The 18,659-nt window shown below is 37.7% G+C and overlaps 1 protein-coding gene across 1 annotated transcript in view; it reads right to left on the bottom strand.

The window, feature by feature from the left end:
- The window catches only part of ATRNL1 (attractin like 1), an 815,229-nt gene that overhangs the window by 101,149 nt on the left and 695,421 nt on the right, over window positions 1-18,659 (bottom strand). Inside the window, exon 28 of the mRNA XM_082721456.1 lies at window positions 2,159-2,273. Within this exon, the coding sequence (XP_082577582.1) occupies window positions 2,159-2,273 (115 nt within the window). The remainder of the gene's footprint in view (window positions 1-2,158; window positions 2,274-18,659) is intronic.

Here is an 18,659-nt window from a genome sequence, read left to right as displayed (position 1 = left end):
TGCATTTCAAAGTAGACTGCAGACAGCACCTAATACTGTTTTGAAGTAGACTCAAAGAGTATTCCTAATCCTATAAAAACACCTAGAAAACATTTATGAGTTTTTTTTAAACAAAGAACAAGCTCATCCTGAATTATGCACACAGATTTTCGATACAGCTCAGTTGACAGGCTCTGAGAAAGTATGGTAAGTTAACTCAAAATTTTGTCTACCTTTATCAACGCTATAGACATTTTCAGTACTCCCTCAAATGCTGGGCTTTGTGAAGACACGGGCTATGGAGTATAGAGAAATAACCTCTCTGCTACGTAGCATCAGGGAAAACTACCTGGCATGTTGGTTATCAGTATTTTTTTTCTCTACACTCCAGTAGTTTCCTAATTATTCCTTGAATTTCCATAGAAAATAGATTTCTATGCCTCAATTCCATCATTTACAAAGTGAGTTTTATACTACTGATTGCACGGCTTGTCATGAGGATCAAATGCAAAAAATAAGAGAACACTGTATAGATTAAAGCACTATGCACATCTAAGGTAGCATTACTGTTAGCAATCATAATGCATCTGCAATAGAACACAGCTAAGGTAATGGGCCACACTGCTACTGGGTTCTTTCAAATCAGTCAAAAAGATTTCAAAGGTTAAAGGGACAGAGTATTGGCAGTTGCCTTCACTCTGCCCATTAGTACGTCATCTTGTCAAGGATCCAGAAGAACCTCAGTGTATATCACACAGACCTGTTTTCATTAGTGAAGGGTTTGCTTTGGAAATCATCCCAGTCCTAAAACAATACTTCCATTAGCTGGGCCCAGTACCTACAATTATCCATCTTATCTGACCCGTGCCAAACTATTTCACTTGCTGCATCCCATTTACGTTTACCTTGGTAGATCTGAAAGAAGAGCAAGGCATTCACTCAATATATGAGAAAGCACAAAGAACGTTCATTTCTTTGAACAAACACCTACACATAAACTTTGTGGAGAAATTCCTGCAACAGGGTATCATCAGGTACCGTAAGTGGCAAATCATTTTTAAGAGATGGAAACCCTCCGTCTCCATACAGGAAAAAAATCCTGTTCTAGGAGTATCTTAAGCTTACAGGGAATAAAGTAATACAGCTTCCATTTCTGTGTCAGGTTGGATACAAATCAAGAAAGTGAGATGCAAGGTCAAGGCTAGCTAGGGAACCAAGAAAAGATAAAATAATCAGGGAAGTGAGTTCAGCATCAATTACTGTTATTGAGAACTTGCCAGATCTCTGGCACTTTTTGCCAGAGAAAGATTGGAAATTACCCTGACCCTCAAAAAGCAGCCATTTCATAAGAGTTGCAAAGAGCAAATAATCAGAGACAGAAAAATTACACATTGTAAGAAAGTGGAATAGAATATGTAAAAAGAGAGACATAAACACAGTTTGTGATCTAATTACAAGTTATATCAACATTGTGTGTGTGTGTGTGTGTACAATGTGGACAACATCACACCAATGAGAAGACCTCCAACAGGGCATATCCAGTTACCCCCTAGTTCAAAATATGATTTTCAGGTAGGAAAAGAATCAGAGGCGAAGACTGGTTGTGCCATCTGAGCGGGGGGGATTCCCTGACCCACGGCTCCAGCTGTCTGGTGCTGAGAACAAGAACATATATTAAGTACCGAGAGGCTGGCATCAAGCCATCATCCTCTGACACAACTTCACATTCTAAACATGCAAGTAAACTCTTTAATTTGGTTCCATATTTTGATCACATTTATAATTTGGCATCCTCTATGACACACATACTGGGAAAAAATAAGTGGTCCAAAGGGGTCAAAAATTTGCTTGCCATGTCAGGGAGATTTCTACTGTAGTTACAACACCACATTGGATGTGTGTGTGTGTGTGTGTGTGTACATACATACTCACATACATTATACACAAACATACACACATATTTAACATGTACTTCTAAGAGAAACATTGGCAAATCTGAATTTATAGCAATGAGGATTTCTAGATATTTTGGTAAAAGTTTGCATTCTAAGAAATTCTAAGACACTTTCCATTAGAACCATGTAAGCATCCTCACTGTGCTGCATGATAGCATTGTTTATTTCTTCCATTTAGTCTATGTGTTTTTGTTTTACTGCTGATGGCTCCATGTTCGTCTTACCTGACTGTCCAGGAGGAGGGGCACCTGATGATCCTCGAGGGAGACAAAGAAACACAGTCAGAACAGCAGCTCTGTTCCCAGCACATGGTTCAATGGCTATGGGCTTGGGTGCTCCCTGAAAAAGAAAACCCAACCTTAAATTCGCATAATTGACAGGACACCGTGATTCTACTTTTCTCCTATCCTTGCTGAAGTCACTTAACCTATACACTCCTAGTGGATGGGGACAGAAAATGTCTCATTTTCTAATAGTTCAATTGACTATTTTCTCATTGTAATACAGTGTTTTTGTAGTGGTGGTCATTAACATTTAGAAGACATTTTTTGGGGGGGGTTAAAAATTGGTACATATTTATTTTTGAAAAGTACTCTTTTTTCTATCTTTAGTTTTTTTTTTCTTTGATAGACTTTATTTTTTAGATATTTTTAGACTTTTTTTAAACAATTGTCAGGATTATTTTTATTAAATTTTTAAGTTCACATATAATGTATTATTGGTTTCAGAGGTACAGGTCTGTAATTCATCAGTCTTATACCGCAAGCATGTGATGTAGAATTTATTGTTTAGAGCAGCTCTAGGTTCACAGCAGAAGTGAGAGGAAGGCACAGTATTTCCCCTACACACTTTGCCTTAACATATGCATAGCTTCCCACATCATCAACTGCCCCCACCTGGAGGTATATTTGTTACAACTGATGAACCTTCATTGACATCACGGTTATCAGAGGCCCATAGTTTACATTAGGGTTCACTCTTGTGTTATAGTTTATGGGTTTGGACAAATGTAAATGACATGAATCCACCATTATAGTATCACACAGAGTATATTCACTGCCCCAAATTCCCGTGTACCACCTATCTATCCCTTCCTCACTACCCCAAACCCTGGCACCAGTGATCTTAGTGGCTCCATAGTTCTGCCTTTTCCAGAGTGTCATATAGTTGAAATCACAGAATTTAACCTTTTCAAGTTGACTTCTTTCACTAGTAATTAATAGGCACCCAAGGTTCCTCCATGGCTTCTCTTGTCTTGTAGCTCATTCCTTTTTAGTGCCAAGAAACACTACATTGTCTGGAGGTACCACAGTTCATTTATCTATTCACCTTCTGAAGGACACCTTGAATGCCTATAAATTTCCACTATTAAAAATAAAGCTACTGCTATATGGAGTACGTGGGTGGCTCAGTCAGGGAAGTGTCTAACTCTTGACTTTGGCTTAGGTCATGATCTCAGGGTCATAAGACCGCCCCATGTTGTGTCCCAGTGCGGGGCAGGGAGCCTGATTAAGATTCTCTCCCTCTGCCCCCCCCATTTGCATGTGTTCTCTCTAAAAATATAAATAAATAAAATAAATAAAGCTACTCTAAACATCCATGTGGTGGCTCTTGTGTGAATGTAAGTTTTCAGCTCCACTGGGAAACTATCAAGGAGTGTGACTGCTGGATCTTATAGTACAGCATGTTTAGTTCTTTAAGAAATCATCAATTGTCTTCCAAAGTGGCTGTATCATTTTGCATTACCACCATCAATGAATAAGATCTCCTCTTGCTCTTTCTCTTCACCAGCATTTAATGGTGTCAGTGTTCCAGATTTGGGCCATTCTAAAAGGTGTGCAGTGACATCTTGCTGCTGTTTTAATTTGAACTTCTCTGATGATATATGATATGAAGGATCTTTTCATATGCTTATTTGCTATTCCTTATGTCTCCTTTGGTGAGGTATCTGTTAAGGTCTTTGGACAACTTTTAATTGGCTTGCTTCTTATTGTTGAGATTTAAGAGTTCTTTGTGTATTTCAGAAAGCAATTTTTTTTTATCAGATGTCTCTTTTGCAAATAGTTTCTCCCAGTTTGTGTTTTGTCTTTCCATTCTCTTGATATTCTCTTCTAAAGAGCAAAAGTTTTTGATTTTGATGAATTCCAGCTTCATAATTATTTCTTTCATAAATTGTGTTTTTGGTGTTGTCTCTAAAAAGTCATTGCCATATTCCAGGTCATCAGGTGTTCTTCTAGGTTATGCAGGACTTTTATAGTTTGGCAGTTTACATTTAGGTCTATCATCCATTTTGAGTTAATTTTTGTGGAAGGTTTAAGGTAGGTTTCTAGATTCATTTTTTTGCACTGGATGTCCAGTTGTTCCAGAACCATTTCTCAAAAAGACTGACTTTGCTTCACTGCATTGCATTTGATCCTTTGACAAAGATCAACAGACTATATTTATGTAGGTCTAATTCTGCACTCTATTCTATTTTATTGATCTAATTGTCTATTCTTTTACCAATACTACACTATCTTGATTACTGTAGATACTATAGGTTCAGTAATCTACAGTTGGCTAGTGTCAGGCCTCCCAACTTCAATACTGTGTTGGCTATTCTGGATCTTTTGCCTCTCCATATAAAATTTAGAGTTAATTTGTAGATATTCACAAAAGAACCTGGTATTTTGATTGGGATTGTTTTGAATCTATACATCAGGTTGGGAAGAGCTGATATCTTGACAATATTGATCATCCATATTCATGAACACAGAGTAACTTTACCTTTATTAGTTCTTTTTTATTTTATTCATCAAACTTTTATGGTTTTCCTCATATAGATCTTGTACATATTTTGTTAGATTTATATATAAGTATTTCATTTTGAGGGGTAGTAGTATAAATGCTATTATATCTTTAATTTTAAATCCTACTTGTTCATTGCTGGTTCACAGGAAAGAAACTGACTTGTATTTTAACCTTGTATCTTGCAACCTTGCTGTAATTGCTTATCATTCCGTGAGTACTTTTGTTGATTCTTTGGACTTTTCTACATAGAAAATCATGTCATGTGTGAATAAAGAGAGTTTCATTTTTTGCATACCCATCTGTATACCTTTCATTTCTTTTTCTTGTCATAATGCATTAGCTGCAATTTCCAGTATAGTGTTGAAAAGGAGTGGTGAGAAGGGGACAACCTTCCTTGTACTTGATCTTGGGAGGAATGCTTCTACTTTCTCATCGTTAAGCATGATGTTAGTTGTAGGATTTGTGCAGATATTCTTCAACATGTTAAGGAAGTTCCCCTCTATTCTTAGTTTAGTGAGAGTTTGTATACAGTTTTTATAGGAAAAGTAGGCTAAATACTTGATTATTCCCTTTCATTTATCAATTTTCAAAATAATTATTTGCTAGCATTCTCCAAACATGACAATTTATATTATCATTATAAAATTATAACTTTTAATACTTCTGATGTGTTTCAATTGGTAGATTCTATAATTTTTTATTAGTTTTATCAATTGTTCAAATTGTTCTATTGAATATTCAAAATCTTTGAACAATGAGAATGTTTTCAAATTGACTCCTGAGTTCTGACATGACCACAAAAGGCTTTGATAGCTTCCTTGTCTTCTGCCTGTCCCAGACCTATAATCAGACCTTCCTCTAAGGAAACTTGCTGGAAAGTGGTATTAATTCCAGACATAAGGGGTATTTATTACTACTGGGCTGGCCATTCTTCTAGGACATTTTAAGCAACAGAGCTCAGTGTCATAAATTAGATTTCCAAAGAAGCAGACTCCCTGGGAGAAAGAGTTACCAAGCAAAGGTTCTTATGGTTGAAAAAAAAAATGTAGAAGAAAAAAGAAGTGAAGCCTTGTTAGATATAGGGAAAGGGCTAAACTGAGATGCAGGGCCAAGAGAAGACCTATAGCCAGAATGATCTTTCAACAATCAAGTTGGGCCAAGAGGGCCAAGCAGTTATGCTCCTCCAAAGATCAGTTTTTACATATCATTGCCCTTGGGAAGGGTCATGACCTTGGAAAATGTGGCTCTCTGCTGTTACAGTAATACCTGAAGAGGTTGACAGCTGAAGACAGTGAACAGCATTCCCAGAAAATGGATATCATGTCTTCAGGAAAGGTGGAATTGTGTAAAATATCAATGTGCCCTCCAAACTGAGAATTGTTTTTAAAAAGGAAAAATATATCATGAATTCACAATGATATTGCCAATTCAAATTTAATTTGCTTTAACTTCTTTGCATTTTTGTATCTCTTTTCTCTTAGATTGAAAATCTGATACCTAGTAATACTGATAATAACTTTTATTATAGCATAAAATATAATTTAAATATTTTTTATATTATATGTGACAATAAAACTAATTAAAATTGACTTCTTTGTAGTTTGGGGTTTTTTTTGTCTTAAGGATCCTGCAAAGAATATATTGCGTGTTTAAATACTGCATATTTAAAATCACTTGGAAAAAGAAATAAAAATAAAATCACTTGAAATAGGTCTTCTCAGTGTGGTTTTGCCACTGAGTTCATCCCAATTTAGGTAAGTTTGTGAATTCAGAGGCTGATTGTTTTGAGGGATTGTTCCCCTTTCCATTTTTATTTAATATTGCTTTATAATTTTAATAGGCTGATATGGCTCCAGGGTCAGATCTAAAAAACAAAGTACATTTAGAGAAGTTTACCATCCACCCTTGTTCCCTTCATGCTGTTCCTTTTTTAGCAAGTAAGTTTTTACGTGGATAGAAGTTCTCAGATCCTTGGAGTAAATATCAAGGAGTATGACTGCTGGATTGTATGGTGCCATGTTTCATTTTAACACCAAATCCTGGTGCAAAAGGGATGTGCGGTTTGCCTATGTTTGGATAAATGAATGCGTGTCACTATATTTGATGGGTAGTCTGTGAGCCACAAAGGTATGCAACTTGTGTTGCTTTCTCATAATTGTTTCCTGCCACCAATGATGCACTACACAGTACAGTTTACCCAATTAAATGATTACAACATAAAATATTTTGTTAGCATATCTTTAATATCACTTCAGTGAAATACGTATGTCGTAATCACCAACTAAGGCATTTGTCTAAATAACATGACCCTAGGAATAGAGTCAGTGAAAATATGATAATGATTATAGTAGTAATAGCTAGTTTTGTATTAAGTACTTACTATGAATTAGATACTCACAATTCTTTACATATATGAACTCATTTAAATCTTATAGTGAGAACACTGAAGCAAAGTTAAAATGACCTATTTAAATGTATATAATGAGGAAAGAGAAGGGCTGAGATTTACACTCAGGCAGGCTGCCTCCTGAGTCCACCCTCTTAACCACACAATGCAGTTTATCATATGTGTGCATGTGCAAACAGACATGAACCACACACGTGGCATAAATCCATGTGCAAGCACATAGGTGTGTGAACACACACATTCCATGCACACGTGTGGATACAAACATGCACAAGGAATTAAGGTGTGAATACCAATGTCACCTTTGAAACAGCAAGGCTATCATTTTAGCATAGGAAAGGTGATTTTGGCTACTTCCCTGAAAAAACTGCAGGTGGGACATGGCTGACGTGTCAATACAAGATCTATGCATGAAGACAAAATAGAAGGAAAAATGCCAATGGTTTAATTATTAGAACAAATGATTTGTTTGGTTTTTTTGTTGTTGTTGATCATATTTGAACTTCTCAAAGAAATACAGACATATGTAGTCATTCACCAAGAATATTTTAGAATACTGCCATTTCCAGAAAGTTTAATGAGGCATTAAAGATAAAATATGTCCCCTTTCATGTAAAACTTAGACTGAAATTTCTGGTGACAACAGTTTTATGTGGTTATAAAGGATTTCTCCTTTATAGCCACATAAATCTTGTGTTTTAAAATTATCCTCATACAGATACATTTTGGGAGTTTTCAATATAAAGGTGAAAGTGGCCATGATGGCAGAAGTAAAGGGCATAAAAATCTTCCAGGAATATGCTGTAAGCCATGTTGCAATACTTTGTATCAAGTTACATGATCTATGGTTTTACACTTTAAAGCTTACATTTAATTTAACAGACTTATTTTTGAAAATGTTAAGTCAAAATCAGCATAAGTACATAGATAGTCTCCAATGATGTAAATATTTAGAGAATAGGCTTGTCATATTCCAAGGCTAACAGAAAAATACTATGAATGTTTTGAACCATATTTCTAGGCTTCTGAAATTTATTCTAATTTAATAAATGCAAAGTATATGCAAAGGTCAATTGGTTAAAATATACGAAGAGAAAATAAAATAAATTCAGGTTTAAATAATGGTGATATATCAGATATATTAAAATCCTCTTTAATATACCTAAGAAATACTTATCCTCTCTACCATCAGGCAAGATTCTCTTTGTTGTTTTGTTTTCAAGCTCTCCATGCAATAATTGGAACTATTCAAAATATACAAATTTAGATGAAAATATTTGATTACAAAAATGAGAAGAAAATAAGTTTATGATTACAATATAATAAAACAAAACAACAACAAAAACCACTTGAGAAATGGTGGTTCCTGGCTTAGGGGATTTAGAAAACAGGAAACAATTTGGGAGCACATCAGTTGACTGTGTTGTCAGCCTACCTTTCTGCTGTTTTTAATACTGGAAGAAAAGGTTTTAAACATCAAATGCTAATGCCAAAAGCACTAACTGAGGGAAAAATTAGTAAAAAATAACTGTAAATTTAGGGTGGAAAACAACTTAATTATTTAATGTCAGAGAATCAGCAACAGATGAAGAGTGTAGTAAAATATCTTGACCACAGAAAAGAAATTATGCCCGTAAAAAAGCCACTTCTGAGAAAGCATTCTTACAATAATTCCCTACTCTTAATTCTGCTGCTATTGTACTGCAAACATTCAGAATTTTTTATATTGATAAGCCATGTGAAAAGAGCTTAAAATTCTATTTTAAAGTCAAATTGGCTTACAAGTTTTTCTATTTTGGCTATAAAATTTTCATAAAAGGATATTAGCAAAAGTATGAATTATTCAGTATGTTAAGAATATTAGTAACGAGCTCAGCCCTTTGACTTTTCTGGCAAGAAATCACATAACTTAAAAAATTATTTCCAAAGAATTTGTGGCAAATCTCACTTTCAATAAAGAATTTTAAATAAAAAGGAAAAAAAATCCTCATTTTATAGCACTTGATTTTTGTAGCAGAAAATAGCAAAACCCCATGAATGATATTTCTGATACCTTGAGGTTTGCCAGTTGTTTAGCGATAGATACATAACCATGAATCAAAATCATTTCACAATGACATAACATGTTCACTGAACTGTGCGATTTATCATGCATTTTCCATGGCTTCCTTTGAAAGAGATAAGGCATGGATTTGTTTGCCCACAGCACTTAGAGGCTGTGATTTACTTCCAGACAGTTTCATATTTGTTGTACCACAAGAAACTGGTGTTAGACCAAGCCAGAAAATTCACTGACAGTTATATAATTAGCAGTCTTTGTTTATTAAGCACACAGCACTTTTAGAGTGAAAAAGGCTTGTTTTGTTCACTCTAGTGTTTTCGAAACTATTGTACTCATATTTTCAAGTTCTTGTTTTTAGAGGCAACAATTCTGTGTTATCTCTTTCCATTTTTCAGCTACTGAAGACAAGCAAGTTACCAGAGAAGCTTCTGGAATCATAAGGATTTTCAAGATGACAGTTCTTTAAATTTATAATGACTGTAAAAGAAGTATTCTGAAAGTGAGGCCACCGTTCAACATAGCCTGGGAAACTGGTCCTGTAAGTCAGGGGATGCTTAGAAGACGCCAGTGGGCAAAGGGGGCCACGGACTTGTTCCTTCCTCCACTGGCCCACTGAGAGAGTGAGTAAATGTGTGAGTGGTTCATTCCCAGAAATCACACTGAAGCCCCATTACTGGAAACCCTCACCCCAGCAGCTGAGGATCTAACAGAATTATTTGATGTCCTTGGACTAGTCCTAACAATTTAAGTAGTCTGATACTCTAGGCCTCAGAAGATTTAAAAAAAAAAAAATTTCCTTTCTCAAAAATGTTCACTAGTTTCAAAGTAAGGTTGCAAACTCAAATTCCTTCAAGGCCCAGGTGGGTAATTTAACAATGGCCAACATTTCTTAAATGCTCACAATATGCCTTGTGCTGTGCTGTGTGCTTACATGAGTTTAACCTTACTCCATGAGCTAGGAACTACTCCCCTTTGACAGATAATGAAACTGAAGCTCAGAGAGTTCAAGTAACATAATTAGAGTTGTAGACCTAATAAGTGACAGGGCCATGATTTGGAAAACTGTAACCTACCATCTGAGCTTGTATGCCTAAGCACTATGTACAATGCCTACAGTAGGTAGGAAGACTATCTTCTAGAAGAAGACAAAAAGTAGTGGGTACTACTAAAGTATGAGATTTCTTTAAAGACATTACATCTCAAAATTGTTGCTGTCAAAAGAAGACATCTGTGGGCCAAAATGGTTTGATGACAGGTCGTTGTGATCTCTGTAACATGGAGTCCAAAAATGGCATTTTAGGATTGCCAGGCTCTCATCAAACATCATCTTTTATTCTGCACAAACTCTATGTTTTAGTCCGTGTAAGTGTTCACTCTTCAACCCTGTGCCCAGGGTTTCCAGAATCTGTGCCGTCTTCACTCATAATATTCCTAGTGTCTAGGAGACCTTTCCTCTCTACCATCAGGCAAGGTTTTCTTTGTTGCTTTGTTTTCAAGCTCTCCATGCAATAATTGGAACTATTCAAAATATACAAATTTACGTCTCTCTCCCTTTGTTTGTTTGTTTTTATTTTCAGCATAACAGTATTCATTATTTTTGCACCACACCCAGTGCTCCATGCAATCCGTGCCCTCTATAATACCCACCACCTGGTACCCCAACCTCCCACCTCCCCCCCGCCACTTCAATTGTACCTTTCATGGCCCTCCTCACTTTCCACCTTGCATGGCACTTGCATAAATACCCTATCATCCCATTGGAACGAACTCTTTGAGGATAGGCCCAGTTTCTTATCCATCCTTATCACCCCTGCACTCAACCTTCTCTCTTTGAAATGCCTAAGCATGGTGCTTGTGCCACCTTTGAGGACTTACGTCTCCCAATCTTTTACCTGAGCTACTGACGTACATGTCATATGCCTCTGTTAGATTCCTGCTCCACTAAGCCAGATACCACGTTGGAGCCCTCTTTGGTTGACCTACACCATCTAACAGAGGACATCTTTCACATGACAAGTGTGTGAATCAAAGCATAAATGAAACTGTCACATGGTAGGCATGACTCAGTTTCTCCTATAGATATTAAGGGGGTAATAAAACATTTAAAAAAATATTAACTAACAATTAGTGAGTACTTACTGGTTTCAAGGGCTGTGCTAAGCATTTTACATGAATTATTATGTTATTTTCTATTATATAAAAGGAAGAAATTAAAATTCAGAAAGGTCAGATAATATGCTCAGGGTGACACAGTGAGGGAGGGGCAGGTCGAGGGACAGACTGACACTCAGATCTGTCTGATTCTAGTATCTTGGTTTTTAACCACCTTATGATACTGCTAAAAATACAACTTAAGCAGACAAAGAATATCTCATTCTTTCAGTTTGGCTATTAATGTAGGAGTGAACTTAAGATATCACTTTTAAAAGTCATATGCATGCACCTGCCTCATTCCCGACCAGGGTTCAGAACACTTGAGTTCTTGGACCAGCTCTGCCAGCATGGATTTGTGTGATACTGGGCATGTTACTAAGTCAATTTCCCCAACTGAAAAATGAACAAATAGATGGTATGATTTTTAGGGTCCCTTTAACACTCTGTGACCATGATTTATGGACAATCTCCAGAATGTGTGACATACCAATATCTAATACTTTGTCTAATATGGTGAAATTTGAAATTTCCAATCTTTAGTCATTTTTTTTCTTGTTCAGTTACTTTAAATGACACATCTAATTTTTAAAGCACATTATTATACCATATGATGAATACATCACATAAACCTAAATGGCCACCATCGCATGCCAAAAAAGCAATTAGAAAATTGAATCAAGGAATTAAGGATTAACGTGGATATGTTATACCTGTCAGCAGTAATAAGTGTTTTGACAAGGACAGAATAAAGTCTGACAGTATGCACAAATACTAATCTGATATATGAGTGAAATATTAAAAATGCAAACAACTGCACATTAATCACTCTAACATTTCCCTACTAAACCACTTCTAATGCTATTCTTATCAGAATCCATCTATAAATAAAAATGAGTCTTTTCAACAGCTTGCACAACTTGGTATTTGCAGTTTAATGAGTGTTTATATTGATATGAAATTTAGTTTTTAGTCACATTAGTAAAATAGAATTAATTTACTGAGCATAGAATTAAGTCAGCCTGATGGCTTGGCTTATAGCTAATCAAGGGCGTTGATTCCATAGGATCAACAAATACCAAGGCTCTAGATCTCGGGCTCAGAGTCTCTGACTTCATTGTTTACACTTGGGAAAAACAGAAGTGAAAATCATATTCCTTCCTTATTTACTATTTGCTCTGCATGAAATGATAAAGGGAAAAAACAGATTAGCTAGCTTTACTCGCTAAAAGAAGAATTCATATTAATAAAAGAAATTAAGTTGATGGACACCGTCAAAACCAGGGTTAAACTGCATTAGAAGCAAATTCAAAGAGAATAAAGGATTACATGTGGGAATAGGTAAAGGAATAAAACACAATATTCACAGAATCAGTATGCTGCTCTTGAGACTCCAAAGGTATTCCAATTGTAAGCTTAATTTTCATATTGTACCAAGTATTTTTTTCCATTGTTGAAATGCCTCCCTGTTCGATCTCTGTTCAAAATCTCTCACTACACACACACACACACACACACACAGGTTTATATCTATAGTATAATATCTGGTTTAAACCAAACCGAGCTTTACATTTATTTTAATTGTGTAGCACTGACTTGCGGAGTGAAGAGGCTGGTTGCGATCACAGCAGTTTTATTAACTGATTTTTAAATAGGTAGTTAGGTCCCAGAAAATGAGGATATTATCTGATTTGGAGATATTATGTAATCATGCTTTGCCCTGAATTGCTCAATAAATATGAATGCTAATAGGAGGTGACTTTGCACACACTATCTCTAAAAGGTGATTCCTGACAGTATTTTTAAAAATTTGAAATTGATCATTTATTAAACAATTGCCAGGCTTCACTTTTCTCCAGTGCAAAAAGCAACCTATCCACTACACTTCATATATTTATTTCAAAAATTAGGACCATCCTTTTTGATCTCAAAAAGTGACACTTAATAGTGTGTGAGACAAATGTGCCCGTGCCTGCCAAATCAGCTGACTTCCTGTCTTGCTTAAGACCAGCCCTGTGCTTTTGTTCAGGCCATTCCATCCACCTAGACTACTTGCCAACATCTACTATTTCTGCAAGATCTGGCTCAAAATTCCTCTGCAAGAAGCCATCCCAGGTCATCCTAGGCCACTCCAAGACTTCCTCACTCTACTTTCTCTCAATAAGCAGGAGTTGGGGCACCTGGGTGGCTCAGTCATTTAAGTCTGACTCTAGATTTCAGCTTAGGTCATGGTCTCAGAGTCATGGGATTGAGCCCCGCACCAGGCTCCATGCTCAGCAGAAAGTCTGCTGGAGATTATCTCCCTCTGCGCCCCCCCCCCCATGCTCATTCTCCTTCGCTAATAAATGAATAAATAAGTAAGATATTTAAAAATAATAATAATCAGGAGTAAATTTTCCTATCATAAACCACTGAAGGGAAGTGTAATGTGGCTAAGAGAGAAACCTTTAGCCACCACTGCCTGGTTCAAGGTCCTGCTCTCTCACCCAGCGAAGTGTGACATTGGTCAGATCACAACCTCTCTGTGTCTGGAGTTGCCCATCTAGAAAATGGGATAACTATACCTTCCTCATAGTGTTGTGATGAGGATTAAAAAAATTTCTCTCTCTCTCTACCTATATATCTTAAGGCAGAGACAATATTGTTTTAAATCTCTGCTAATGGTTTGAAATAGATTTATTAAGAAGTTCAGCCTCCAGGAGAGGATTTTATTAATGGCTTATAGAGTAGGGAAAATCTGATCCCAATGTCAAATTTCCTATCATGTCCCATCAACACTGCCACTGAAAAATCTGCCCATTTTTCCATTGTTTGATCAAGGTGTCTAATCTGACGAGAGCATTATGTGCTACGCAGAGTAGACTCTCCCTGGCACCTAAGGCTGTGCTATTTAATAGATATTTCATGGATAAATGGGTATTTGTTCTTTCTTTCCCAAATTGTGCACAAGGTAAATCTCTACACTTAATGGCAAAAGTTACGGACAGAAGCTCAATCTACTGCAGATAGAACTAAACCAGCAGAAAAGTTGGAAAATCAAGATCTTGGTATTACGCTCTAGGCAGGTCCCTTCCAAAACACATTACATTATCCATGCAAGATGCGACCTGAGCCCTGCAACTGACAGATCAACTCAATGCAAGGGGTAACTGTGCTAGGTCCCCTGGTGTCAAGTAGGGGTGGAGTGCTTGCTGCACACGCCCAGTGCCTGCCCTGGCGGGGCCCTCAAGCTGATGGCAACTGTGACTAACAACCAAACTGGCTCACAGAGTTATGCAAAGACGCTTGGGGATAGTAGAGGAGGGAGTCTCCTGGGGAAGGATTTTACCTGGCAGAGGATGACTTGCAGTTCATTAGGAGAACAAGGAAGGCCAGAGATTTCTAGTGGAAGGAAAAGCATGAATGCAGAGGTAAAAGATACATAGCTTATTTGGGAAATTGCTACAAGCTCCCTAGGGATAGAGCCTAGGAAATGTTCAGTAGGCAGGTGCCATCCGTGAAACAGGTCCCTCATCAGCCCCTCAGCACACTTCCCGGCTGGGATGACTGAGATCATCACTACTTGCCCAGAAAGGCATGCTTGGGTGCTCAGATGGGACCTCACAAGGGCAGCACATAGTGGGTTTCTGGGACCTTCATTAAGACATGGCGCAAATCGTCCCAAACGGATACCAGCAAGCCCTTCTCCATCAGGAACTCACAATGCTCTTTTATTAAACTATTGGTCAAATCTCTTATACCAAGTGAACATTAAATTAAAACATTTATTCCTGAAACTTCAATCATAAAACTAAATCAAGAAGCACTGTGAAAACTAACTGTCAGCAGAAAGAATGAAAGTGCAGACAAGGCAATATTCTTAATGAGGAATCAAATGTTAATAGATCCAGCATAATAAATGACTTTCTACTATATTATTAAACCAATCACAGCCTATTATAAGTAACAAAAGCATGGACAAAATTCTGAATGGAAGAGCTTATTTGACTTGTTATAAAAAACATGTATGTAATTATGATACAGTCAAACCAACCTGGATTTTTTTAACAATGAGTCATTATGGCTGACAGAAAGCTGAACATTAACTCTGTAAGGACCAAGTCTTCGCTATTTTCAGGTATTTTTTTTTTAGTAAGTATGAAATCTCAAAATAAATATCCATGTCCCTTTTTTCCGACAAGACTGGAATAGATTAAACATAATTTAACATGTCTTGCTGCCCCATGATCACCATTTTAAATATCAGTTTTCACAATATGCTGAGGGTACATGGAGCTGCAGATATATGCATGAATACGGAGTAGCTCCAGAGGTTTCTTTTCTTCCTTAAAAAGCCACCAACGCCAACTTCCTTTTGCTTATTTGTCTCTATATAAGGCACCCCGAAGACTGCATGGCCGCCAGTGGCTAACACAACCACTTTTAAAGTTCATCACTGATGCAAACACCGAAGTGAGCTTCTTCCCAAGAATTTTTCTCATCCCCCTTAATATCTATACCCTGTTGCTATCCGTGTGTCATGACCTGTTAGCATTGTTCGAAGCCCTGATGCATTTCTCTACCACCAGTCCCATGAACATCTTGACCGTCTGTAGCAATCCTCTTAGATCCCTTGAAGTTTGTGGGCAGGGTAGCCTTTCTAATATCAATAATTTTAGCATAAGGTTTAGAAGTAATCTTATTATAAAGTCTAGATATATTCATCATGCCCAGATGCCTTGACTGCATGTAAAGCAGAATTGGGTTCAAATCTTATGGGATCTTGGGCAAATTATTTAACTTTATGACACCTCAGGCTCTTTAGATGAAGAAGAGAATTTATAACAGCCAATCCTGCAAAGTTACTCTGAAGATGATAAAGGACAACATATGAGTAAGGTATTTAGCAGAGTGCCTAGCAAAAAACCAGGTGTTTAAATTTTTATATTAGGTCAAATCATTCGCAAACACAATTTTTTAAAGTCAAATCCAACTGAATATTAGCTATGTTATCTATGCCACCCTAAAAATCCCCCTTCCCCTTTGTTCTGGTGATTCATGGCAGTGGAGTAAGGGAGGTTAATGTGTCCAGATCTTTTCTTATCTTTCCCTCCTGGGCACTTTCGTTCACTCAGTCTTCGTTCTGAAGTTTGGCACCGCTACAGCAGTGCCTGTACATTAAAGTTGGAATGAAGTTCCAAGTTTGCAGGGAAGATGATCATTGATCAGCACCAGTGGTAGAAAGTTCAGGGGGGAAAAGCTATTAAAAAGATAAATATTCCACTGAAACCTTTGGCTTATACAGCAAACAGAAAACTCTCTTATGGACGAATAGGTTCCTAAGAGTGTTTTTATGTGTCTCTGCGTGGCCTGGGAAGACTTTTTGCTCACCAGCTCTCTCACCATTATTTGCTAGATTAAATTTCCTTGATTTTATAATCCAAAGGGCTAAAAGGGGAAAAATGAAAGGGAACAGTGGGCGGAGGAGGCTTTCAGTCACTCAGTCACCCTGGTCATTCTAAGAGTCTCTGGAACCCACAGGGCAGGCTTGCTGCCCTGCCTAGGACCTGAGACATGTAGACTCCTTCCATGACCAAACTAAATATATTTGTGTAGCATTCCTCTTGGCCTTTCCCATAAATGATCTGATTGTGTGAACTCAGCTACCTCATCAGAGCTTGCTTTAAAAAATGGAAGTATGCGGCAGTGAATAAAATCTCTCTCCAGATCTTTTCCCCGCTAAAGCTCCTTTTTCAGTATGACTAAAAATTAATGGTCAGAGTCTGTGTAATGATCCTTCCTCTGGTTTCACTCATGCTGCTCCCTCTTGGTCTTACTAATTATCTGATTGATTAAACTTTTGAGGAGCCTTCTGTCACTGGGCGTGGCCCACTGCACACATCTGGTCCACTGTGTTTTCTTTAAAAAGGACAGCAGGTTAATTAAAAGATTCATAGCACAAATAAAAGTGCCCACAGGGAAGGAAATCTGGTTTGTTTCCTCACGTGGTCTCTGTACCAAGTTGAACAGTATCCACACAGAAGGTCATGTCCACCCACCACCTCAAAATGTGACCACATCTGAAAACAGGGCCTTTGCAGATGTAATTAGTTAAGGAGAGGTCATGCTGGATTAAGGTGGGCCTGATGGCCTTTTAGGAAGAGAAGAGAGCATACAGAGGGGACACTCTGTACGGAGACCTGAGGTGATGGCATGATCAGGCCCATGCCGCAGAGATGCCCAGGTTTGCCGGCAGTCACCAGAAACAGGACAGTGTCTTAGAACAGGTTCTCCATCAGGGTGTCCTAAAAGAACCAAACCTGCCAGAACCTTCATTTCAGACTCCTGGCCTCCAGAACGGTGAGGATAAATTTCTGTCATTTTAAGCCACCACGTTTGTGGTAATTTGTTATGGCAGCCGTGGGAAACACATAGTCTCCCCGGCCACAATCTGACCTCTAACAGAGTATTGATTGTTTGCCATCTTTTTCTGCTGTTTGGAAGTGATCATGAAGTATAACACTGAAACTGTGACTAACTCCGACCCCTCAGGGCATTTTTCCCTATTTGGGGGTCACTGAAGCTACTCGCATTGGAGAAATAAGCCCCATATCACATAGCATGGCAAATGTCAATGGGGAAATTCACTTAGTTACGCGAGTTTTGTGATCATCATAAAATTGATGATATTCATAAAATTGGAAAGGCTCATAATAACTATTCCTTAGATTGTAGACATGGTATATGTTATATGTCAGGTTTCCTAGGAAACAGATTCCGAGACTCTGAGATTTGTGTGCAAGAAGTTTTTTGAGAAGTACCCTCAGGAATCCGCGTGGGGTGATGGAAGCAGAGATGTGCAGAGGGAAAAGTTCATTTGTGATGAGTGGTGTGGACCTTCGGAGTTGTATTAATGGAGGCAAGAGGCCAAGAACTCAACCCCCCACCCAAGGATACGGGAGGATGGTAGTGTTGGTGAGGCAGCTTCTCTCAGCAAAGGGCAATTCCTGGAGAGGGACCCAGAGCTGTGAGCTGTGAGACTAACAGGCTCCGTCCTGAAGGGGGCCCTGGGCAGTACTTCCCCGCCCCACCACAGCATTCATGGTTTTAATAAAAAATGTCCTTGTTGGTGAGAAAGTGACTTTGGCCAGATCCATATACAATATGTTATGGTACAGATAGGGTTATTAGACATGTACACTTCTGTTTTTCATGCGGTTTTGTCAAGCTTCTGTGTTATTGCTGTCACTAATCTTCCCATAACAATGCTTGCTCGTTGGGACCATGGTGGCTTCCCTCTTTAATTTTTCCTATCTTGCCTGGCGAACTCTGATGG

This window comes from Mustela nivalis, assembly GCF_964662115.1.
Source record: "Mustela nivalis genome assembly, chromosome: 2".
NCBI classification, from domain to species: domain Eukaryota; kingdom Metazoa; phylum Chordata; class Mammalia; order Carnivora; family Mustelidae; genus Mustela; species Mustela nivalis.
Note: the sequence above shows the minus strand (reverse complement) of the source record. Positions and strands in the feature narration are given on the sequence as shown.